The sequence below is a fragment of the Phyllopteryx taeniolatus genome, chromosome 10 (genome assembly GCF_024500385.1).
Source record: "Phyllopteryx taeniolatus isolate TA_2022b chromosome 10, UOR_Ptae_1.2, whole genome shotgun sequence".
NCBI classification, from domain to species: Eukaryota; Metazoa; Chordata; class Actinopteri; order Syngnathiformes; family Syngnathidae; genus Phyllopteryx; species Phyllopteryx taeniolatus.
Window position 1 is genome coordinate 27,177,058 of NC_084511.1, and position 25,127 is coordinate 27,202,184.

At 43.1% G+C, this 25,127-nt stretch overlaps 3 protein-coding genes across 4 annotated transcripts in view; all 3 read left to right on the forward strand.

Moving 5' to 3' along the window:
- Positions 1–267: 267 nt before the first annotated feature.
- On the forward strand, positions 268–4,377 carry LOC133484646 (alcohol dehydrogenase class-3). The gene is made up of 9 exons (XM_061787555.1): positions 268–418; positions 853–954; positions 1,038–1,179; positions 1,269–1,356; positions 1,983–2,202; positions 2,341–2,601; positions 2,679–2,814; positions 3,947–4,085; positions 4,190–4,377. Exons 1-9 carry the CDS (start codon positions 401–403, stop codon positions 4,212–4,214), a joined length of 1,131 nt encoding a protein of 376 aa, XP_061643539.1. The 5' UTR covers positions 268–400; the 3' UTR covers positions 4,215–4,377.
- Positions 4,378–5,153: 776 nt separating this feature from the next.
- LOC133484647 (eukaryotic translation initiation factor 4E-1A-like) lies at positions 5,154–8,403 on the forward strand. 2 transcript variants are annotated; one of them, XM_061787559.1, is made up of 7 exons: positions 5,158–5,260; positions 6,284–6,390; positions 6,453–6,548; positions 6,669–6,732; positions 7,307–7,420; positions 7,499–7,638; positions 7,710–8,403. In XM_061787559.1, exons 1-7 carry the CDS (start codon positions 5,243–5,245, stop codon positions 7,822–7,824), a joined length of 654 nt encoding a protein of 217 aa, XP_061643543.1. In that variant the 5' UTR covers positions 5,158–5,242; the 3' UTR covers positions 7,825–8,403. The 2 variants fall into 2 exon arrangements, with proteins under 2 accessions (XP_061643540.1, XP_061643543.1); XM_061787556.1 differs by having other exon boundaries at positions 5,154–5,260; positions 7,307–7,638.
- lingo2 (leucine rich repeat and Ig domain containing 2) overlaps positions 8,290–25,127 on the forward strand; it is a 289,552-nt gene continuing 272,714 nt past the window's right edge. Inside the window, exon 1 of the mRNA XM_061787552.1 lies at positions 8,290–8,425. The gene's annotated coding sequence lies outside the window, so the exon portion shown is untranslated. The remainder of the gene's footprint in view (positions 8,426–25,127) is intronic.

A 25,127-nucleotide genomic window follows, 5' to 3' on the forward strand; every position in this document is an offset into this window, starting at 1 on the left:
GCCGGCCATGTTGGGAAGGTCGTCATTCCCATGGAAGACAATGATGGACACTGATAGTCGTAGCTTGCTCATTTCTCCCCCGATTTACATGGTTACTGCTTTGTCAACGCCAGAGCGTATGCTATCAATACACAACATTTAACAACAAAAAATACATTTGAATGGGACTCACAGTTCCCTTTTCCTAATTGTACGGCGTTTTACGCAAGTGTATGCAACTCAATGTGCCGGCGTCCTCGGTCTTTTCGTTTTCTTGCCGTCCCCACACACACAACTTCGACCCCCCTAGCTTAGTGTCACCGTCGGCACGGTACTCACAATGGGCGTGTCGTATCTAGCAATACAAATCTGTGCGTCAAACTGTGGTCACGCCGTCCAGACTTCGAGACAGTGAAGGAGCATGGCGACTTCTGGCAAGGTGGGTAAACTCACACGTACACGTAACCCTTTTTATGCAACTACGGTCTACTTGAATTAATAATAACTAAAGTTTTAAAGTTAATGACTCGACTCACGTTTTGATGACATTCATCGGTACATTAAATGAGTGCAAGTGGTACGGTACGCTGATTAAGTTACATAACAACCTTATAGAGAAGAAAAATGGCTGAATTGTTATCGTTGACTGGATGGAACAAGTAAACAGATCGAATTTATGTCGTGAACTAGCAACGTAGCACTTTTTTTTTTTTTTTGTTCTTTTCACGAGTGACACTGCCCACTATCTGCCAGTTCAAAGTTCACACCTACTCCACGCCACCTGTCAATCATCCTCTTACAACTTGTCAATGAGTCCTCTTACTGAGAGTTACTCTGCATTTGAACCAAAATGTTGTGTGAGTGTCTTTCCAGGTGATCAAGTGCAAGGCTGCAGTAGCCTGGGAGGCGGGCAAGCCTCTGAGCATCGAGGAGGTGGAGGTGGCCCCTCCCAAGGCCCATGAAGTCCGCATTAAGGTCAGGCCAGGTTGCGCTAGGTGGGGAACAATGAAGTGGAACTTAATGATATTGATTTATTATTATTTATTTGTTCCTCTCAGATCTTTGCCACCGGAGTGTGCCACACCGACGCCCACACCCTGAGTGGCAGCGACCCTGAGGGTGTCTTCCCAGTGATCCTGGGCCACGAGGGCGCCGGCACCGTGGAGAGTGTCGGCGAGGGTGTCACCAAGTTTGAGCCTGGTAACGAGACACATTTTGGATTTAAAACAAAAACAAAAAACCTCTGCATCAATGTTGTTGAAATATAAATAACGTACGTATGTGTCAAGGTGATACCGTCATCCCGCTTTACGTGCCTCAGTGCGGCGAATGCAAGTTCTGCAAGAATCCCAAGACCAACCTCTGCCAGAAAATTAGGTAAGGTTGTCATAACACTATGTTTGCTCAAGGGAGTTTAAAATAGATGCTATGTATTCTTTGAAGTCTAAATTTAATAAGCACTATTTTATGGAGACAAAAAGAAGTACTCACAATAACCAACCTCCTGTAGCTGTGTCATATCACAAAGCATGTAAAGGGCGATAGTTAAGTATTGCATTTGAAGAAAAACATGCAGATTTTTTTAATTTATGGACATAAAATACACATTTATGTGTGGACTAAAATCATATTGATAAAAAAATATATAATCAAAAAAAAATGCACATTTTAAATGTATAAGAAACACTAATTTGATTGTGGGCAAATGTAAAAATGAACAATAAATACAAATAAACCTATAAAGCAAAAAAATGTGTGTGGACAAATTGTTAAAATGCATTGAAATGAAAAAGTAATACAACATAAAATATGAACAAAAAATTATTATTATTTTTTTTTTGTACTCCCATCCGTTCATAAGAAGAGACTTGACTAAACTGATTAAAATGCTCAGTTCAGGGGTTATAGCATGCACGTGTTGACATACGCAGGCCAAGTCTGGAAAATGTGCGTCAAGCTAAAGATGTTAATGCTACGCTTGCTCTGCTCTTCCCGCCCTGCAGAGTGACCCAAGGTCAGGGCCTGATGCCTGACGGGACCTCCCGCTTCACTTGCAAGGGCAAGAAAGTGTTCCACTTCATGGGGACCAGCACCTTCTCCGAGTACACGGTGGTGGCGGACATCTCCCTGGCCAAAATCAACGCGAAGGCTCCCCTGGACAAGGTGTGCCTCCTCGGGTGCGGCATCTCCACTGGATACGGCGCTGCGCTCAACACCGCTAAGGTGGGTTTCACATAGGCTTCACCTTTTACAATACACCAATACAAGCAAAACGCACATGCAAACCTGAACGGACTTATCGCAGTACAGCTCTCAAAAGTTTTATACTGAAACTTACCCGGCGGGTTCTCTTCCACCCAGGTGGAACCCGGTTCCACGTGCGCCGTCTTCGGCCTGGGAGCCGTCGGACTGGCCGCCGTCATGGGCTGCAAGGTGGCCGGGGCGACGCGCATTATCGGCGTGGACATCAACCCGAGCAAATTCGACAAGGCCAAGGAGTTCGGGGCCACCGAGTTCGTCAACCCCAAGGAGCACAGCAAGCCCGTCAACGAGGTGCTGGTTGAGATGACCGACGGCGGCGTGGACTACTCCTTCGAGTGCATCGGCAACGTGCAGATCATGGTTTGATGCTGCGTTTGAGTGTCTGTCAAATATCGTAGGAAAAAGAAAAGATGCTAACAACAAGTTGAATATTTCAGCGAGCCGCTCTGGAGGCGTGCCACAAAGGTTGGGGAGAGAGCATCATCGCTGGCGTCGCCGGAGCCGGGCAAGAAATCTCCACCAGGCCCTTCCAGCTGGTGACGGGTCGAGTCTGGCGCGGCACTGCCTTTGGAGGTGATGATTATATTTTTCTTGGGTTATGTAGTGGTTCCTTGAGATATTAGTGACCTGACTTGCGAGTTTCTTTGAAACACAATCTTCAGACTAGTTTTTTTTTTTTTTTTTTTTTTTTTGCTTTGACCTGCGAGTGCATTTTTGTGACACGAGCACTGTAGGGTGGCAGTGAACTCAACTGAGTCTCCAGCAAGCAGCGGACTGGCCGATAGAAAACGATTTCTTATTGTGTAGTTAAAACAGCCACATAGCGTCAGCTTTGACTTGTTTTGCTGACAAACAATGCAAAACGCCATAGACGGGCTAATAAATAGCATCAGTGTGACTGAGGACCGAGCACCTCCATGTAATGCCGTACATTATTATACTGCCCCAAGGCGCGCACACCAGGAGGCACAGCACAATGTCCATTGAACTGAAGCATAAATTGTGGCAAAAGCGAATTATTTTCATTCTATTTTCCATTACTGTAACTTTTTTATTAATAAAAAAGGAAACATTTATTACGGACTGCTATTTTTCTTATAAAAACATTACAATTTTTCTGCTTTTTGAGGGAGAGCCTGGAACGCATTACTGGCTTTTCATTTCAATGCGGAAAGACGGTTTCGAGATGCGAGTGTTTTGAATTATGAGCGTGGTCATGAAACAAATTAAACTCTTATCTTAAAGCAGCACAATATGGGAGCGTTGGCCGTGTCGTGGCCACGTGGAGTATTGAACGGCGCCGACACCGGTCCGCCGGCGTTCCGCTAGCGGCTAACGACAGCCGTCCAACAATGAGAATTTATCGGGTCCGGAAAAACTATCGTGTCCATTTTATTTATCGTCGTGGAAAGCGTTGGTTAAGCGAGCCAAGTGGAACCTACTGACCGACCGTGTTGGCACTTTACATGATGGTGAGACCCTCCTCTTTGGCGAACACGGTGATTAGTGGTTAGCACATCTGCCTTGGTTCTCGGGTTCGGGATATGAATTTGTACGATCTCCCCATAATCCACAAAGTATGAAAAAGTCCACACCGTGCGCTGACACAACCACAATTGCCTCCAGTGACCCAAACTATTTGTGTACAAGCAATTCAAAGGTCACTTTTTCCTTAATAAGCCTCCTTTAACCTTCCTCCCTGCAGGCTGGAAGAGCGTGGATAGTGTCCCTAAACTGGTGGAAGACTACATGAGCAAAAAGCTGAAGGTGGACGAGTTTGTCACGCACACGCTGCCATTCGACAAGATTAATGAGGGATTCGACCTCATGCACTCTGGAAAGAGGTGCGCACGTTAATGCCATGGTCCTTTATTTGATTGATTTGAAATTTGCCCTAACACTGACACGAATTCTTATTTTTTTTTTTTCTTCTTCTTTCCTTCTGCAGCATCCGCACAATCCTGACCTTCTAAAGTGCCTCGACCCCTGGTCAAGCAGCTCCCGTCTTTCAGACCACTTTCAACGTTCCAACAAAAGCATTTAATCGCAATCTCGTTTTTGTCATAAGAACCACGTTTGTCTGAAGAATTTTGATGTTGGTTGTGACAGTTTTATTTAAAAAAAGCATAGAAAAGATGCCTCTCTCCCTTTTTCTTACATTTACTGTATCTCAACAAAACAAACACGATTCCTGCCAGTTTTCTACAACACATAAATATTGAAATACAACAGTTTTTATAACTTTATGATAAAATACGAATTGGCTACTTTTTTGGTCTCATTTTATTTATTCATAGTTATTCTTAACCACAAATGTAATTTATATATCTGTAAAATTATTTAGTTATTCTTTTATTTTGAAATTAATGACATTAACAAAAAAATAATAATTATATCAACCAAACTGTAGAAAAACATGGTGAAATGAACAAGGTCATTCTTACAGGAAGTAAAAAGAAATGTGTAAAAAAAAAAAAAAAAAAAAGTGCATGTAAAGTATTTAAAAGATACTGTGGTAACAAACAAAAAAACTTTAAAGATAAAATGTTTTTTAAAAATTATTTATAATAAATTTATCAGGAATTAACTACATATCACAGGTGTCAAACTCAAAGCCCGGGGGCCAGATCCGGCCCACAACATGATTTTATGTGGCCCGCAAAGGCAAAATGAGTTTGACACCCTTGCTATATATGATCAAATACAATGTGTTTTCCATTTTAATGAATGCTATTTTATTATTTAAATACAAATAATTCCTTAAGTACATGAATTCAAAAAAACAATGTAATTATTAAGTTTCAAAGAAAAAAACAGCTAAATGAACTCAAAAAAAATATGACAGGACTTGAGGGCCAATCATCCCTACTTCCTTACGTCACGTTACGTCACCGTTCATCATGTATAGCTACGGTGCGCATGCGCAATACTGCGCCGCAGCTGGTCCAATCAATTTATTTAACACAAGGGGGAAAAAAAATCCCGGAGGAAGTCTTACAAGATGGCGACCGCCTGTATGGTGAGTGTTGCGCTAAACGTTCGTGTAAAGTCGCGTCGACGTCGCTCGCACCTTTCTTTGTGTCCGACAGACAAAAGACTCGTTTGTTGAGAATTTGGACGCTAAACGAGCTAGGCCGCGCAAGTGTAACCAAATGAAATAAACTTGTCACTTATTCGTAAAGCTTCGCTCGCTTGCTTGGCTACTGTTAGCATAGCAGAGCTAGCAACTGCCTCTGTCCAGGGTGCTGCGACAATTTTTTTCAATATTAATTATTAATAATAATTTAATTTAATAGATTCAAGTACGCAGTAGTGATATAGGGCTGTAAAATGTATAGTCTCAATTTAATACTATGATATATCGTTTTCATTTAATTTACATATTTTCCACGTTAGGCACAAAATCTGCCTCGGAAGATTATTCTCACAACAGCTAATAATTAGCATCTCCCCTCACTGAAATACTTGATGCCTCCATTACTTTTGGTGATATGGTTGCTTTTTTTAGTGGTCCTATTATTGTATACAACGGAATTTGGAGCCAAACAAATTATCTTTAAACAAATATGCAAATGCAGTCGAGAGACTTTTCATCATCTGAGTTTGTTTTTTCCAATCAACATCTGAATGATGAAGCCTTTCATTGAATATTTTCAGTTCAAATTTTGTTTATAATTGTGCGTTCATCAAATACACGTTGCCAAAATAACGCCTCCAATCAGGCTCGATAGGGTTAGGGTTAGGGTTAGTAACTGTGTACTGTGTACTGATCAGGCAAATCCTGTTTACTACTGTTGTACACAACCTTTGCCGCTCAGCTGGCACAAACTTGCATACTGTGACGAATCGTCACCAAAATTAAGTTTCGCGGCCAATTACGTCATGTAATTCTTGGGCCAACCCTCCTATAGCAAAGGGGAAGCAAATGAATACATTTAGAAAAAGAGATCTTTATGAAGCAACAACGATCTTATTTGTGGGCGATCTTGCTCGCCTGATATCGCTCATTATTTTACAGTCTTTGGGATTTCCTGTTGTTTAGGTGATACCCTCCATCACTCCAAAGTCAGAGAAGGAAGAGAGCAAGACAAGTGTTCAAGGACTGGTTGAAAGTCCAGAATTGTACATCAAGCATCCGTTACAGAACAGGTGGGACACTCTTGAGTTGGGTTGGAATGAGCTCGTTCGAGGTACTTTTTTTGTGTGTGCAGGTGGGCCCTTTGGTTTTTCAAGAATGATAAGAGCAAATCTTGGCAAGCCAATCTCCGCCTCATCTCGAAATTTGACACGGTGGAGGACTTCTGGGCGTAAGTAATATTACCAAGTTGCTGTGGAGAGCAACATCCGTGTTACTCTTTTGGGTTATTCATGTGATATTTGTCCTTTTTTATTTTTTATGATTTCATTTTTGTTCTTCTCCATCCCAGATTGTATAACCATATTCAGCTGTCCAGTAACTTGATGTCTGGCTGTGACTATTCACTCTTTAAGGTAAGAATACACGGCATACTGGCTCACTTCAAAGGCATAAAGTAACGCGTAATTGTTTTGCTGGAGGTCTTTTGAAGGCTCTCGTCACGGCTGCATTCAACCGATTAAGTGATTTAGAAGGCTCCACAGTCTCCAGTTTGCTGGAGCGCTCCCATTTTCTTACTCCAATATTATTTGTCGTACTTTCTGTGGCTCACGATTTATGACCTCTTGATGTAGGTTACTGTGTTACTGCGCCTTAGCCCTGGACGCTGTGGTGCTGGACTCCACAGTCTCCATTTTTCTGCAGCGGGCCAATTTTCTTGTTCTTCAGTTTTGGTCCTCTTCGTACTTTGACTCACATCCTCTGGCCTTGTTTTTTCTTACCTTGTTGCTGCGCCTTAGCTCTTAATACTTTCGTATTGTACACCACAGGCTCCACTTTACTGGAGCGGCAATTTTGTTCCTCTCCCATTTTTGTTTACCGTATTGCCGTGTTTTGCGTTGCTGTGCCTTAGCTCTGGATACTGCCACATTAGACGCCTTAATCTCCAATTTGCTGCAGCGCTCCCACAAGCGTTCCTTTCATCCACAGGATGGGATTGAGCCCATGTGGGAGGACAGACGGAACCGGCGAGGCGGCCGCTGGCTCATCACGCTGTCCAAGCAGCAGCGCAAGGCCGACCTGGATCGCTTCTGGTTGGAGACGGTATGTTTTGCTGCCATGATAAGCGCCCGTAGTGTCCTCCCCAGCGGTCCCTCATGCGAGGATGTCCCTGTGCCGCAGCTCCTTTGCCTGGTGGGGGAAGCGTTTGACGACCACAGCGACGACGTGTGCGGCGCTGTCATCAACGTACGAGCCAAAGGGGACAAGATTGCCATCTGGACCACAGACTATGAAAACAAGGAGGCCATCACGCACATAGGGTCAGCAGAGGGCTGCTGTTTTACATTGTTTATTTTTTCCTCTTATGTGATCACCGGATGTTCTTTGTTAGGCGTGTGTACAAAGAGCGGCTCGGCGTCCCTTCCAAAGTGGTCATCGGCTACCAGTCGCACGCTGACACGGCCACAAAGAGCGGCTCCACCACCAAGAACAAGTTTGTCGCCTGATGACGTCAACGTTGCATCTTTTTGGCCACCTTTTTTTCCCCCCACATCAATGTTGACTAACAAGGTCGTGGACACCCGATTGCTTCGTGTTTGGGTATTTAAGTTCCTGGACTTACAATACAGTGAAATGGCTGCCTTCTCCATTGAGAACTACGGTATGCGTTTTTTTGTTATTTTTTTTTTTTTCTTCTTTCTCCCAAGAGTATATTCTTTGTTAGTTTCCGGGAAACCCTTTTCGTCAAGTCGTTTGTACAAAGTGTGAATAGTTAAAAAACCAAAAGACCTATTTTTGAAGAAACTAAGAAAATAACATGATTTTGTGAAATATTTAAGGTCTTTGACAACGAGAGATTAAAGAGGTTAGTAATGGTCTTTGTGACCTCAGATGTGCTGATTTAATTGAGGGCTAGCGTTGATGAAGCCAAGGTTGATTTTGTTCAACGTTCTGTTCTGCCTTTGTGTTTGGTTCAGGTCAACTTCGTGTAATTTCTATTTCAGATTTGGGTATTAGTGCTGCTACTGGTGTCCCTGAACAGTCAATGTGCACACGAGAGATTCCAATAAAAGCAAAAAAGTGGAGTGTTCTTCTTTCGACAAGCCTGTAAGTAGAGTCAACAGACACCGTTGCAATGGCCAAATTCTCATCTTACTATGCTTTGCACAATGTTGTGTTGTTTAAACCCCTCCTGTTATGTTTGTTTATCAGTAATGGCAATAATCTTCTGGAGTCGATATGACCGCGGGCACGTTTGAATTAACCAAAGTAACCTGAAGCTAGAGCTGTGTGATATAATGTTATATATCGTGGATAAATAGGCCACTACGATATCAAACAGCTGTCGAACGATTTAAGGGTATATAGATGGAGGGTTTGTTTATCTACACACTCGTTTTACATGGTGCCTTTCATGTTCAGACTGACAAATCAGAACAACAAGCTGACGACCTTGTGTTTCTAAAACGCAACCTCTTAAACCTTTTATTTGCACTTGTACTGGATGAATGATAGATAGGCATACTTTAATGTTACTTGAAGTATTATGTTTTGTTTATTTTAAATTCTTTGCACTTTACTGAATTCGTTGAAGTTTTTATACTAGCAGATATTTTCAGTGGTGTTTATCTGGCTACTGGTTTAATACTTTTATTCATTTTTTTTTTTTTTTTTTTTTTTTCTCATTTTGTGTGGTGTATATTAAATATGCATTTATAAATAAATGGAGAAAAGATCCCACAAAATTGCCATTAATTTCAAGTAATCTTGAGGAAAAATACTATGTTATCGGGATATAAAATTGCGTGTATCGGGATATACATTTTTGTCCATATCGCACAGCCCGAGTTGAAGCATGAATGGGTGCAAATTCCATTGACAATCTTTCAAATGCTGTCTATAAATGAAAAATGAATTACAATAACGAAAATCCATTTGCAAAAGGAAACCCTGAACCCTCCCATTATGTTGCAAGTCAAATTGGCCTGTGTTAAAATGCTAGGGAAAAATAAAAATGTAAACGTGTAGAAACACTTTTTTTTTTTTTGTTTTTTTTTTTTTTTTTACATGTTGAATTTGCTCTACTATATATTGACCTGCTGCCAGTGACAAGGCGCTAAAAGGCGGCAGACATTTTATTGTTTAGTGCCCAAATAAGACAAAAAAAAAAAAGAAAAACCAGAAAAATGTCATTCTCTTTTGCAATATTCACCCAAAAATATTTTGATGAATAAAAATGTGGCTAGCATGAATATTTTCGGTGTGCCGAAGAAACAAACGTAACAGGAGGTTTATCGCTCAATAAAATGTACTCACTATCGGCTAAACGTTCTGGCAACCCTACTTGCACTTGCAGTTCCTTCAATACTAGTAGATGAGCACTAGGTGCCACTATAGTTCCATTTATTAGCCTGGCCACCTCCCGAGTCAAACCCACGTTTAAGTGTTGGAAATTGGGATTCCACCGAGCTCTCCTCACTTGCACGCTGGCAAACGAGTTATCTGTAAATAGCAGCTGGGCATCTTATTTATTTATAGGACGCCCTGTCGCTACCCTCCACCCTCCACCCATGCTCTCTTCCGACCAACAATAAAAATCTACATTACAAGCCCCCCCATCTCCACGCCGCCTCGGGGTACTGTCAACCTGGTGCTCGGCAGCTCCTGCACGTCACACAAAAGGTGTGCACAAGTGCGCCACTTTTTAACCCTCGAGACATGACACCGATGCGGGGAGTCGGCACCGCAATCCGCAGGGTGTGGGGCGGGGGGCATGTTCGCCCCACCCCCGCCTTCCCCTTCAAGTGCTCCCTGACACAAATGTCGGCGAACTCCAGCATGAGAGGGGCTCAGCGGGTGGGTCAGTAACTGGATGGATGCTGACGATGTCCTACAGTCGCTAATAATGTTGTCATCGCTCCATCATGACGTGCTGGAATCCTCTCGGTTGCCGAATCCTGTTCTGGAAGCGTCGCATGACACTCTGGAGATTATGCCGCAGTGGCGTTTACATATGGAACACATACGCTTCGGCTTGGCTACAAACGGGGAGGAGGTCGGAGAGAGCCAATGTAGACAATAAACCGTGATATACCAGTTGTTGTTGTTGTTGTTGATGGATAACAGCATATTGAACAACTTGATGACAGCCACAAAATACTAAATACTGGTAGCAGGAATACTGGGCCTGTTGTGGGCAGTTTGATGAAATTATTGACACCAAGTTATTGATCACGGACGCAAAAAGCCGTAGCCCTCCACCGAGACGACGATCTCCGCGGAAGGAGGCGTCCGATAGCCGTGCCCGGGCAGGCGCACGGATGTTCGCGGCAGAACGAATGGGAGAAAGTTGTGCGGTATCCAACGACGCAGCGTTGCCAGATGACGAGAGCGAGCCGGCTCGCTCGATAGAAGGCAGCCGGTCCCAGCCAGTGTGGATTTGCGCATTTTCCGGCACTGAGACGCGCGCAAAACCAACCCGGGTTCTGCCTTTCGCTACGGCGCGATAAGGGAGCCGTTTTCAACTAAACCCGAGGAGAAAAGCACCAACCAAAAGGCACCAGCGCACTTGGTCTCTGTTTCAATCTAGTTTTCAAATGTTCAAATTGGATTTTTCATTAGTTGCACTATGACATCTCTTTATTTCGTAATAGTACGAGTAACCATTCGATTTTGATTCAGCAGTCATTTGTTAGTATCAACAGGAAAAACAAATTAGAATTTTCGAGGTCTATGTTCCTAGTTTGAGCGGCCTCCCGTTGCTCGGCAGAGTTCATGGAAGACAATCTTTTTAAAAACTAGGCTGTTTAAATGCCAGCTTCTGGACTGTTGCAACAATTTCATCGGAACTCTCTATCAGAAGTCCATAAACCAGCGGAACCTCGAAAGTGGAACGTCCCTTTAGTGCAAATCATCATCATCCCTTGGTACAAATCAGAATTGGACCAACATATTTGTTGGAAAAATACCAATGACAGTCATGTTCACACACACACACACACTTGGACCTACACTTCGTCCGCGCCACCAGCTGGTCGCCGTCCAGAGTCCAAGGCATCTGGCCCCAGCCTTCACCCGCCGCCAAGACCCAAGACTCTGCCAACGGTTGGCCGCAGCTGCCCGAGTGCTCTATTTATAACCTCAACGTGTCACGTGCGTCAGGACATAGTGAAGAAGTGCTGAAGCCCCCCCCCCCACCCCCACCTCCCAATAAAATAGCTGGCTTGTTACCACGAGGATCACATGCTTCCCGTCACGACGGTCCTTTTGTCTTCAAAGTAGACATTTCCATTTTCTTTTATGACCAAACTGATGTCTTTGCAGTCCAAACATTTGAATGGCTGGCAAGTAACGATGGACTCTTAATGAATCCGAGCTCGCAAGACGACATCGCTCGGCAAAGCGAGCGTGCACGCTCTCTATGCTAATTTATTTAGCAGTTAATTAAGTGGGAGAGCCAGAGTGCGGCGTGATGACTCCAGTCCATCATCGACATGCACACAGCTGCTTTTGTCATGAGTGGGAGGGGGGACTTGTACTTAATTATCAATCTTATTAATGCATAGATAAGCCTGTAACAAGTCTCTCCAACGGATCCGGAATGCTGCTGCTGGAGTGCCGACGCGATCGCATTTACTGCATCTTGTACCAGCTAGGAGACGGAAGTCAGCGTCCCCAACGCTGTTAATTGTTAATGCAAAGATAAGGCTGCTACAAGGCTCCCGAGCGGAGCCAGAAGGCTGCCGACTAGAACTAGAAGACATTGTTTATTGCCTATTGCCTCGTCTGCGCTCTCGAAACGCCGTCATGAAGAGAGGAGCTTGTCCAGAATACTGCCGCATGTGTGCTGACTAGAACTGAGGGAATAGATTGCATTAACTGTTTCGTTTAGCGGCTTGGCGACTCCTGTCTGCATTCCCAGCATTGCCGTGAGGCAGGGATTCGGAGAAACCGGTCCAGAAGAGTGCTGACTAGAACTGGGAGAAGAGATCGCACTTCAATAAAGAGAACAAAGGGCGATTCTAACTTTACGGCGACAAAAATGAGGCCATATAAAACCGCTTGAAAAGAGAAGAAAACAAACATCCCCTTCGCTTTTCATTATACACACGGAGTTCATATTCTCAGCTTCCTTACACGCTGCCGGCTACACCGACTGGTGGAATAGTGGCACACGGACGACTAACCGCAAAAAGCGCTCATTCCCCTTCATTAATGTGAGTACACATGTTTTGTGTGGGCCCGCGAAAAAGGAACATCCCGCGGGGGTGGTGGCGGCGTCGTTAAACGAGCGCTCCCTCTCCTCAACACCAACTGCCCCAAAGCTTTGGGTAACAGCCATCTCTGAGTCTGCCTCACCAGATAAGTTCTTTTTTTTTTTTTTTTTGGGGTGACCCAGTTGTGAATTAGAATACTGTGTACCGGTAAAACACGTTGCATGTACGTCATGTGATACTTTGAGCCTAGTTTGATCTGAGGTCAGAGTTTTCAGGAAGCGCTTACGACAGGGATGAGCGCGCTGTTATTGGAAAATGGAAAAGGCCTCTCTCTACGTTGGCTGGGCTCCCAAACAAGATACCATCATTTCTAGTGTCGTGGGGCACGGGGAAACCTTGGGATGCCTCCTGGAAGAGTTGGACGAAGTGGCTGGGGAAAAGGAAGTCCGGGCTTCCCTGCTTATCCGGTGATAAGCGGAAGAAGATAGCCGGACGGACAAAATCCCCACCCCGAGTTTGTCTTTGATGGACCCCCGGAAATGGGCAAAATAACCCACAGATGGCTGCTTGAAACCCCAAGTGACTGACTTCCTGTGACTTTTCAGGCATTTCTTCTTGAGACTCTTTTGCGGGTCTCCTCATGAGAGACGTAGCAGCAAAAATTTCAAGCTGCTGAGTCAAACTGTTTTTTGGGGCGACATTTTCAAATACTAAACAAGGACTTGCTGTTCCTGTCGTCGGTCGGAGGTTCACGCGATCCTGCGAGAGTGTTCCGCACCGCTAAACTATTCACAAATGCCAGCAATCCGAGTCGCGGGTGTTTACGCGTGGACGTATCGATCGCTGGGCAAAGTCATCCTGGAGTGTGACAACGGTGAGCGAGATTAGGGGCGTCGGACTACGGAGTCGCCCCTTTTAGGTGGGTAATGGGCAAAAATAGCATGTTAATTGCCCTTGACTGTTGAAAGTAAATGAATTATTGATCGCTCTCCCGACTCCTCTTCTGTACTTACATAGCCTTACAAATCCTTTTTATCTCCGGCTCAGAGTGAGAACATTTCCTCGTTTCCCCGTCATTATGCAGGCCGGCGTGCGCAAAGGACCACGAGCCCAACTTCCCCAATTGGCCGCTTCCTCTTTTACTGATAGGATACACTTACATTCATTTCATTAAAAAAAAAAAAAAATCTATATATTTTTTGTAACATTCTCTCCCTTCAAACGATGCGTCACGTTCGTGCCGCGAATAAAAAGCGAAGTTGCAGGTCTGTCGTGACTTAATGATGCCGGATGTGCGACGTCGTGGCAGCGTGGCACAGACAACAGCATCGTTATGTTGCCGATAGATTTCCTTGAAAACAAAGTGTCGTGTTTGAAATGGGATTTGAAAGTCCGACATCCATGCTTGAAAAGGAGCTCATCTCATCTGATGCCGCATTCACTGTCAGCCCGCATTACGCCGTTACTTTGTCAAGTAACGTCAAGTTGCAAAAGTGGCGCTAAGGTCTGAGTCCTGACGCTCACATGGACAACCATGGTAATGCATAAATAGTGGAAAAGACAAAAGGAACCCTAAAATGGATGCTTCAAAACAAAGCGGCAGACGTTGTGTGTCTTTTCCGGGCAATTTTTTTGCGTGTGGTTCTACTCAGGGTCGCGAGTCATCAAACGTCGCCGCCACACGCGCAATTGCGTTCTTTTCATGAATGAGGACGATGACAAAATGATTTTGTTTGGCGCCCCCTTTTCTTTCATGACGATAACGTTACGGCGATAAATACTGCGAGACGTGTGCGCAGCATTTTTTTCCGTTTCCGAGACGAGACTGGATGAATTTGTTAAGCGGTCAGACGTTCCAAATGCACGCTCGCCGAATGGCGATTGGTAAAACGGTAGCTGGAAAGTCACATTGCCGTTGGAAACATTAGCGCTATACTGTTGAAGCAGTAGTTTTGATAATTTGTTACTTTATTTGCTGCTATTACGTGACCTGGAGTGTTTCTATTTTTAGAACAGCATTGATGTCGTGGTTACAAGTTTGCCTCAAGGCTAGGTCTAGCGGTAACTGTTTGCCGTCGCTGAGTAAAGGTTGTTTTTTTGCGGCTTTTGGATACACTTCATAGTTATCTTTGACATTTCCACAGAACTCAACCTGGCTGCTAGGTAGCTTCAGGCTAACGTTAGCGTTGTTGTGCTAACATCAAATCATGATTTGCTAGTCTATCGCAGTCACTTGTTATTATGAGTAAAAAAAAAAAGAAATAAAATGGACTAAATCTAAACTTAAATGTTAAATGTTAAACTTAAACTGTGTTTACTGCCAAAGCAGAATTGGCTAACGCAACGGCATGTTATAATGTTTGAATTTGATATCGCCCACCACAACTAATTGTAATCCCTCCACAGGTGGCGAAGGATAGAAACAGCCGCTGGTGCACTTTCAAACATTTTACCGAACAAGCGGTAAGAAAACAAACGCGCAATGAGCACATTTATTCACGCCTTAGCCGCATAACAGCCAACTCTGCACTCTCATTCGCTGACTCCTACGGCGCTCAGCAGGCCGGGCCGGGCCCCGCCTTTTAAAGCAACACACATTCAAAATTGCATCTCTCAGGCCTTGTTGGGTTACATATGGCGATATAACTATATGATAATAATCATGTTTTGTTATGTTATTGTCTGGGATTCTGCGACATTTTACATTCGGCGTTTCTGCAGACGTCCGTATGGATGAAGGGCTTCTCTCTGTGTCATTTGTTCCCCACTTTTTCCATTACAACGTACATAAATCATGCATCAGCCACTGTGTTTGTTGCAGCCATTAATTTTTCATGGAGGCTTCATCTCGCAGAAGCCATCTCCAGTCCAGGACCACCTCTCCGGGTCGCCGTTGCGTCGGCGGATGAAGTGCCACCGCTGGCATTTTGTTTTTACCACTCCCGTCTTACCTGACTTGCAGTAATTCATAAATTGTGAATGCCGCACTGATGGACTTTCTTGTTTTTCTCTGATGACATTTCCATACATGGATGGCAGTTTGGGAAATGTTGTTCTTACTCAGCGGCGTGACCTGCCGTTCTCCATATGATAATGTAAGTGGCTCCAAATACCTGAGGGGAAAAAACATGTTTATTTATACATTCCTGCTGTTTTGCATATCCTCTCTGCCCCGAGCCCACACGCTTTATTTCAGTCCAAATGCTGTTGAGTCAGCTGCTTCCTGTATGGCTGCCCCAGATAAGTAGCTTGAAGCCCAATGACCAAAATATCACATGCTTTAAATAAACAAAGTATATCAGCCTTGAACCAAAATCCGGACCTCGGTCCAGTATACACAGTGGGCCAAAAGAATGGAAAGAAACACTTACACATGAACTCTCTAAATTTCTAGTCCTATCATGCGAGGGCTGGGGTTACAGCTCAGGTTTCAAGGCCACTGTAAGAGTTTCATGGAAGGTTTCAAGATAGAATTAGGGTTTCTAGCCATATATAGGGTTTCAAGTCAGAGTTTCCAAATGTGGTTTCAAGCCAGGGTTAGTATTTTAAACAAGGCAAGTCTTACGGTTTCATGGAAGGTTTTGGATTTAAAGTAAGCTTTCAAAACAAGATTGGGATTTCTTGCCAGGGGTTGGGCTCAAGTTAGGGTTTCTAGTTAAGCTTTCAAGCCAGGGTTAGAGTTTCAAACTAGGGTTTTAAGGCTATTGTTAGGGTTTCATGGAAGGTTTAGAGTTCCAAAGTAAGCTTTCAAGACAGGATTAGGGTTTCTAGCCAGGGTTCATGTTCCAAGTTACGATTCCTCCCTCCCCCCCTTACTCACTCACTCACTCACTTACTTATCTTGACTGACTGACTCTGGCTAACTGATTCTTATTGATTGAGTCTCACTGACTCTGCCTGACTGACCCAGACTGACTGACTGATTCTTACTAACTGACCCTTATTGACTGATTCATGATCGAATGAGCCTTAATGTCTGACTGACTGGCTTTACTGAATGACAGTGACTAATTGGCTTTGCCGGTCTGACAGCGACTCCCGTAAATGACTGTGACTTACTGAGTGACTCACTCTTACATACTCGGACTTACCTAGACCGACTGACCGACTCAAACTTACTGAGTTCCTCTGACTGACGGACTTGAATTTTTTGACTGTGACTGACTATGATTGACTAACTCGGACTGACTGTAACTGACTCCTACCGATTGACTGTAGTTGACTGAATCATGACTAAATGACTTACCGACTGACTATTAATGCCTGACTGACTGACTCTGTCTTACAGCTTGACTCTTAACTGTGTCACAGGGAAAATGAGATGACAAGCACTATTTTTGTGTTAAGTGTAGTCGTATACACAAACATGAATCAGGCATTTATCTCCTGCTGTGACGCAACTGGTGTGCACCGAACATCTCGTTTTGTCTGTATGTAATGTATCTGATATCAGGGAGAGTGACAAGGAGGCAGGAGCAAGGTAACCTATTTTGTCTTCACACTAGAGCAGAGTTCATATGACGTTATAATTAACAAAATATCAAACATGTATCTGAGAAGTGCAAAGACATTTTTTTTAATTTTTATTTTTTTTCCCAAAAGACTGACAATGATTTACGGACTCTAACAGACTAATTGACTCTGGCGGACTCGACTGACTCTGACTGACTGAGTCTCTCTGCGTGACTGAACTGAATCTGACTTACTGACTCGTGACTGACTCTGACTCACTCTTACCGACTCTTACTCTGACTGACCATGATTGACTTCTTCACATTGACTCATTTACTCTGACTGACTCTTACGAGCTGACTCCGATTGACTAAATCTGACTGACTCCTAATAAATGACTCTGACAGCCTCGGCTGACTCACACAGACTGGCTGTGACAGCGTTAACTTTAACTCAACTATGTATATATAAAAAAAGAAAAAGAAAAAAACAATACCAATATCCTTCCTTTCCCCCCTTGCTTGGCGGGGTCCAAAAAAGTGTTACTGTTTTTTTGCATGGCACACTGTTTGTATTGTATACACCCCCAAAATAACGCCATTAATCCCGACAACATATCCCAGAAAAGGTCTGAACAAAATGGATTGCCGAAATCTATAACGCTGTGGAGCGGAACCTGTGCAAGTCCATCTAATAGTTGAAGTGCATGTATGCACACAAACACACACACACACACACACACACACACACACTTTTTTTTTAATCAAAGACACACAGCAGCCCGAGTATAGGAAGTGGCACCGGGTGCAACGGGGGCATCCCAAATCCCCCCCCTGAGGGCCGGGGACTTTGGGGGGGGACATGTTTCTTTAGCTGTGACTGAGTGTGCGTGTGTGTGGATGTGTATGGGTGTGCGCAACCCCCCCGGCTGTGTTAATGTCCTGCCTGCCTCTAGGGGGCACTTCTCACCAGGGTCTCTCCTCATATTGCAGTGCCAGGTGAGGATGGCAGCCTCATTTAGCTGTGCTTTTGTTTCTTTTATTTCGATTTCTTTTAAGCCACGGGGGGAAAAAAATAAAGGAGGCATCAAGCCCTTTTTATTCTTCTCCACCACATCTCAAGATTAATAATGCAGCAGCAGCAGCTCCTCTCTTGCCCCCCCTCTTCCTCTGATACTCAACCAGAGCCACCTTATTCTATCTCGGCCAGATAGTGCTCAGCCAGCACGAGCTAATTTTAGACGACGACACCGCTGACTGCTTACGATAAGCAACGCACAATGAGGGGGGTTGGCGGAAGGGTGGTGTTAGGCGACGTTATTTTTCTCTTTCTCTTGCGGCAAAAGACTCTTCAGGTGTAAGTGAGCGTAAGCACTGCGGCCTCCCTCGCATATCGCTTGACCGCACCTGCGACGCAAATGCAGTACTGCAAGCATGTGGAATGCATGCACAGGTACATGCGTACACGCATTCACCAGCACATTTTTGGGGAAGGGTTAATAAATTAAAAAAAAAAAACAATTTGTAACTTCATTCACCCCCCCTCTCCCCCATTTTTAGCAGGTTAAAAAAGGCATGCTTTTTGGGGTTTAAGTCTGGGGATGCACTTTACTGACTTGCAGACTGTTTTCCCTCACCTAGGGACTGATGTACTTACGAACCAACAGACTTGCATATCAACTGGCTTTCTTATCTACGGGCTGACTTGCTTACTTGCGGATTTGCAGTACTTACTTCCAGATCGACCTTCTTTAGTTGTTTCAACCGACTTACAGACTGATTTACTTAAGGAAGACTCACCTACTTATCAGCTTAAACTGACTTATTTATGGACTGACATACAGTATTTACCTACTGACTGACCAACTTATTTAAGGACTGACCGAGTTATTTACAAACTTTCGTAAGGACTGAGTACAATGTTGATAGTTTGTCATCTTTTTTGGAAAGTGCAACATCGGTAGCTTGTCGTATTTTTAGGAAAGCATAACATTCATGCTTTGTGTTCGTTCTAATATGTAAAGTTTATGTTCTACAGTATATAGAGTTATACACGCGCTATTTCCTGCACGGAACATCAATGATGTCCCTTGAAATAAATCATAGGACCCTTCATGTTTGGGGTTGGTCAGGGAATTTTTTTTTTGACCCTGGTATTGGTCTGACATAGTCGTGTTCATTTTGAGCCCGTGGAATATAAATGTCACTAAATCAGCTTTTAATTGCACCGTGGCATAATTTGTCACCACCCCAAAAGATGCCACCACATCTTTGTTACCTCCTGATTTGTTGACCGCTGACACGGAACAGGATAATTGCAATTTATCGTGACTAATTGAAGACACAAGTGCATCTCCGAGGCGATAGATGGTCGCGATATACTTCTTGCTTCTTAATTGCATTATTTGAATACAAATAGTTGGGTCGCTGGAAAGCCTGTCCACCGACCGATCAAGTGTGAAATGAAACGGCCAAGTAAATCTTTCAAACGTGCGAGAGAGCCCTTGTAAATTTTGCCAAATTGTGTCATCACAATTGGACGAATTTACATAATACCGCTTCCACATTGAGTTTCCCGCTCACGGCAAGCCAGAAAGTAAGCAGAGCTGCATTGAGTTTTAATTGCTGTACGGATTCGTGTTAAATTTAAATAAGAGACACGTATTTGCTTGCTCGGTGACGTCGTAGACATGGTGGGGAGGTACTAGTGATCGGCAATGTGTCCACTACACATGCTACATCCGCTACACTAATTGACAAGTGTATGAAGTGCTGCCTCCGCAGGTGAAAATGCTTTTATTACATATTTACTTTGAGACTTGCGCGCAGGCTCATTTACTTACGGACTGTCTCATTTTTAGGAAAGTCCATCATGAATCGTTTGTCTTATTTTTCGAAACGTGCAAAGTCAGTAGTTGGTCGACTCGAAAAGTCACCATTAATAGGTTTTCTTCTTTTTGGGAAAGTGCAAGATCAATAGTTGATCTTCTTTTGAGGAACGTTCAACATTAATCGGTTTTATTTTTAGGAAAGTGCAACAATAGTTTGTCTTCTTTTAAGGAAAGTTCAATGTCAACAGGTTTTTGTCGTTTTAGGAAAGTGCAACATCAATAGGTTGTCTTCTTTTTAGGAAGGTGCAGCATCAGTAGTTTGTTGTCTTTTCAGGAGAGTGCAACATGATTGTTACTCTTTTTGGGGAAAATGTAACACTATTTTCTTTTTAGGAGCGTACAACATCAATTGTTTGTTTTCTTTTTAGGGAGCTGCAACATCAGTAGTCGGTCTTCTTTTAAGTAAAGTTCAACACCATTCGTTTTTCTTTTTTGGAACATGACATCAATGGCTTTGCTTGTTTTTTGGAAAGTGTCACATCAACCCTTTGTCTTCTTTTTAGGGAGGTGCAACATCTATAGTTGTGAAAAAGCTTTTTTTTTTTTTTTTTTTTTAAGTTGCTTCGGTTATGGAAAAACGTGGATTGAATTCCAAATTGTCCGACTTTTAAGTGTTTTTCCACTATTGAGTTATTTATATGAAGGTTCTGATGAAGGGTCCAGCAGATTAAGGGATTAAGGAGCCTCTTCCCCATTAAAAAAAAAAAAACTTTTGTGGATGAAGTAAATAGAATAGTTCAAGCTGCCTCATTACACATTTTCTATTAAAGCAGAGTCACAGTATTATCCTTTTTTTTTTTTTTTTTTTTTTAGATGAAGCCAATAAAGAGCTTAGACTCTGCACAATGTTGTTGTAGCACAGGCTTTATAATCTCCATTGGGATTCAAATGTTTGACAAACGAGCGGCGGCAGAAGTCTTACGACGCTTTATTAGCACTCGGCTGTCGCTAATGATGTGGGCGATCGGGATTACGTTGAGATGATAAATCATCTTTCTTTGCTGCCGTACGGGAAACGATACTGCTTCAGGGCTCCGGAGTGGGCATTAGCGATGGGTCACAGATTATTTCCTGGCACGCTTTAAAGTGGATGTTTTTCAATTTGGGATTTTATTGTGTGAGGTTTATGTTTTCAGCTACATGCGCTGACAACAATGTAAGTTTTGTCGGCTGCGGTGGAAGTGAACGCCTTTCCTGTTTTCATATTTGCCAAATGATGGGACAATTTATCGAACTGATAATGTCAATGCAAAGGCCACGCGTGCACAACTAAGTTATCTTTTTGTATGTCTAGTGCGTCTACTTTACATTAGGTTGAAATTCTGTGACAGTACCATTTATGTACATTCTGGGGTGAAGTGGAACATTCCATTGCAGCTGAAATGGCAAACAGAAAAATTAAATCCCTCCAAGAACAATGGGGGGGGGGGAATCAAGGAAATGGTGTAATGGTGTGTTTTTGTATATAGCAGAATACTTTGCGGTTCATGGAGAATGATCTAAAAGCGAGCGACGGGGCCGAAGCCGACTGAAGTGAGACGACGGGACCGTACCATCTTTGTGAACAGTGAGGCAGGAGGCAGCATTTTGGTGACTGGAGTGGGAGAAAAGGATTGCCTTGAAGAAAAGTGGAGAAGTAATTGTGGCCATCCCGCGGCACTTCATCTCTTTAAATGGACTCTTTTGGCGTTTTGATTAACATGGTACAGCACCGTGCCGCGTGATGAATGTTGCCCGCTCCACATCCATTGTAGCCTGCTCATCCTGAAAGGGGGATTCCTCATCTGCGGTCCCTTCCCGAGGTTTCGACTTGTTCCTTGTCCAATTGGGGGGGTTTCGATTATGGGATGTTAACTGTGGGCCTGTGAAGCCCTTTGAGACTCTTTTACGATGAGGGGTGCCCACACCATATTCCTGTTTGTTCATGCAACCATTTGTTAGGAGAGCTGGCTACTTTCTGGTGCGCGGAAACTGACATCAAATATTGGGAAGAGACCATTTGCGTTCCAGGGAAGGGGGATGATTCCATCCTGACTCATGATCAATAACAAACACTACATTTGTCAAACCAAGGTTGAAAAGTTGTACTAGGCCATATTAGTTTAATATATAGTAGACTATTTCTATTCGACTATTGCAACATGACAACCCGAACAGAACAAATCCCGTATTAGAAAAGAAAGAAAGAAACACATTCCCTTTTATTTGACAGGTGTACGCAGCTGTTAAGTGAGCCTCATGTAAACATAAGCGTCCGGTTAAAAATAACCTAAAAAGAATACAACAAAACGGAAACGGTATGAAACGCAGTTTCATTTTCACAAAACAACTGCAAATTCATTCAACCAGGAAAAAAGTGCATTTGCGTTTGTCTCGTGTGACTTTTTAGAGATGACACAGGTCACAGTTTGAGCTCCTAACAATTCATGAAAGCTGTCGGTACGAGTGCATCCTGTAATTGGGACTTAAATGTCTCAAAAGCAAATTTTTCATTCCATTTGTTAAATCGCAAGTGCGGCGGAAGCCCTTTTTTTTGCGGCATCGCTTTGCCCTCACAAAACTCGGCCTCAGCTGTCAGACAGAAAACAGAAAGCCTGAGCAACCAGTTTGCCAGACGGATGAGCCTACCGGTGCAATATTCTGCTAGTCCTCCTTCGCACTTTGAAAGGATGGATCACGGCGCAATGTCCCATCTGCAAGAAGAATGCAAGATGGATGCTTTGCGAGGGGCTTTTCCATCATCACTTTATTGTTGCGCCTCAGTGATTGGGAGGCTGTAAATGCAATAAATGAAAAGACTAAGACTTCTTCCAGGAAACGCTCTGGTTAAAGTTTTCAGTCTTTTCCATGTGAGATCTGCCGCTCATTGGACACTTCCATCAGGTGCAACAGGTTAAATTAAGACTACTGTCAACAACAAAAAATCCCCAAGTTTGTTCAAATAAGGCAATCGGGAATCCCCTCAAAATCGTGTGGATTAAAATAAGGCCACCATCAATAGTTGCACAGGTTCAAATAATCATAAATCCTCCAAAAGTTGAAAACAAGACGATCTTACTTGCACAGGTTTGAATAACTGCCATACCATAAATGCCCCAAGGTTATGAAGGTTAAACTAAGACTAACAGAAAACCTCCAAAAGTTGTGCAGGGTGAAACAAGATGACTATAAATCGGACAAAAGTCGCTCTCATTCAAATAAACTACAGTGAAATGATGTACTGTAAATTAAATGGGATTAATAAATCCCCCCAAAATAGCACTACTATAAGCCCAAAAGCGGTGCAAATAAAAATAAGACGATTGTAAAAACCCAAAAGGTTTTGCAGCTAATATTGAGACTACCCTAAAAAAAACAAAGTTGCCATCACGAAAATAAGACCAAGATAAAAATCCCGAAAGTTTTCTTCTTTAAAGTAAATCCCCTAAAAGTTGTGCAGGTTCAAATAAGACGACTGTAAATTCAGCACACGTTGCTGAGGTAAAAGCAACAAATCCACCAGAAGTAGCGCAGGTTGAAACAACGCCAATGCCAAAAATGTGCACACACAAAAACAAACAGAACCAAAGAAATACCTCCAACACTTCAGAAGTTGTACAAGTTCGGATAGGAATACCATAAATCACCTGAGAATTGTGTGAATTCAAATAGTTGAAGTACTACTACTGTGAATCCCACAAATGTTGTGCAAGTATCAATAAAAGCACCATTAAAACCCAAACAATCGTGCCGGTAAGAATAATACTACCTGCAAATCCCCCACAAAACGTCCTGACTTTTTACTGCACTTGTGACATTAATAACTTCTCGACTTCTGTTTTATGCTTTCACACATTTCTTTTTAATCTTCCTAGACGAAAGGTTTAGCTTTAAATAACAGTGATGGATGAAAAATGTCATGCCAGCCGCTCTTCTTTTTGAACACTGGCAGCCAGCTCTGTCGGGATGGGCTATAAGCCTCTGAGCGCATCGTGCTAGCGGCAAAAAAAAAAAAAAAATCACACATTGCCCCGTACCTGAACCTAAAATATATTTTTTAAAATTTCATCAGAGTGCAGAGCTATCGGATGATTTTGTCTTTTGTAATATACCTTCTCAAGCGTCAAAATCTATTCCTCCATAACAAATAAGGAGTGTTACTACAAGTCCAGTGACACGCTACATGCCTTCGAATCCCATTTGTCTTAAATAAAGGTCCTCCACGGACCCCGTACGCAGCTGGAGGCAGGTGCCGGCTTGGATTGAAAAATAAATGGAGGATGTCGACCACTCACTTGTTTCGCCGACTAAACCGTCTCAATAAACAACCGCAGCACCTCTCGTCTCATCATTGCATTCACTTAAAAATATATTCTTTGGCCAAATCAAATCAGAGCACCGAATAAATGGCCTTCAATCATCGTCCTTCTCCAATCGGGCGGATTGTTTGATCAAAGCAAAGGTTCTGACACTGAGCATCACATTTTGCTCCAGAGTGCCTTGGTAGGCTGCACCTGGCACAGATACAAGACACCCTGTGCTGGATGTAACAAAGCAGCCCCAGAACATAGCTAAGAGCAAACTTTCTGACACTGGGCAGCGCATTACCCTCCACAATGCCTTGATAGTCTTTGTACCAGACACAGGTTTTAAGTTATCCAGTTCAGGATGTAGCAAAGCAGCCCCAAAACATAGACATCTGGACAAAATTGTTGATACCCGTCTCTTAAAACAGAAGAAAAATCCACTTTTGTCACAGAAATAAGGGGAAACAGACAAAAGTAATAATCAATTAAAATTTACAAAGGAAATTCAGGCAGTGTTTTATTTTTGTTGAACAAAAATAACTGGGCTCCTTTCACAGAGAATAGGGTTTAGTTTCGGGCTTGATAGTCTTGAGATGTCACTGTACCCTGCACAGATTTAAGACACCCTGTGCCGCATGTAGAAAAGCAGCCCCAGAACATCTTTTGTTATTCATTGAGTTGTTCATTCTTCGTCTCAGTCTTCATCTTCTTCTTGGTACTTTTAGTTGTGTGTTTTTGAGTTGGAGTTGACCTGCTAAGGAACTTTGTGACACTGGGCAGGACATTTCAGTCCAGAACGCCTTGATGGTCTTTCGACTTCATTGTAACTTGGACACATTCAAAACACCCTCTGCATCCTCCACCTTTCACAGTTGGCGTTTTTTTTTTTTTTTTATTTTGTTCTCTTAACTGCTACTTATTAAAGAAAAAAATATAGAATATTTTTATCCATGCTGGTTATGAGG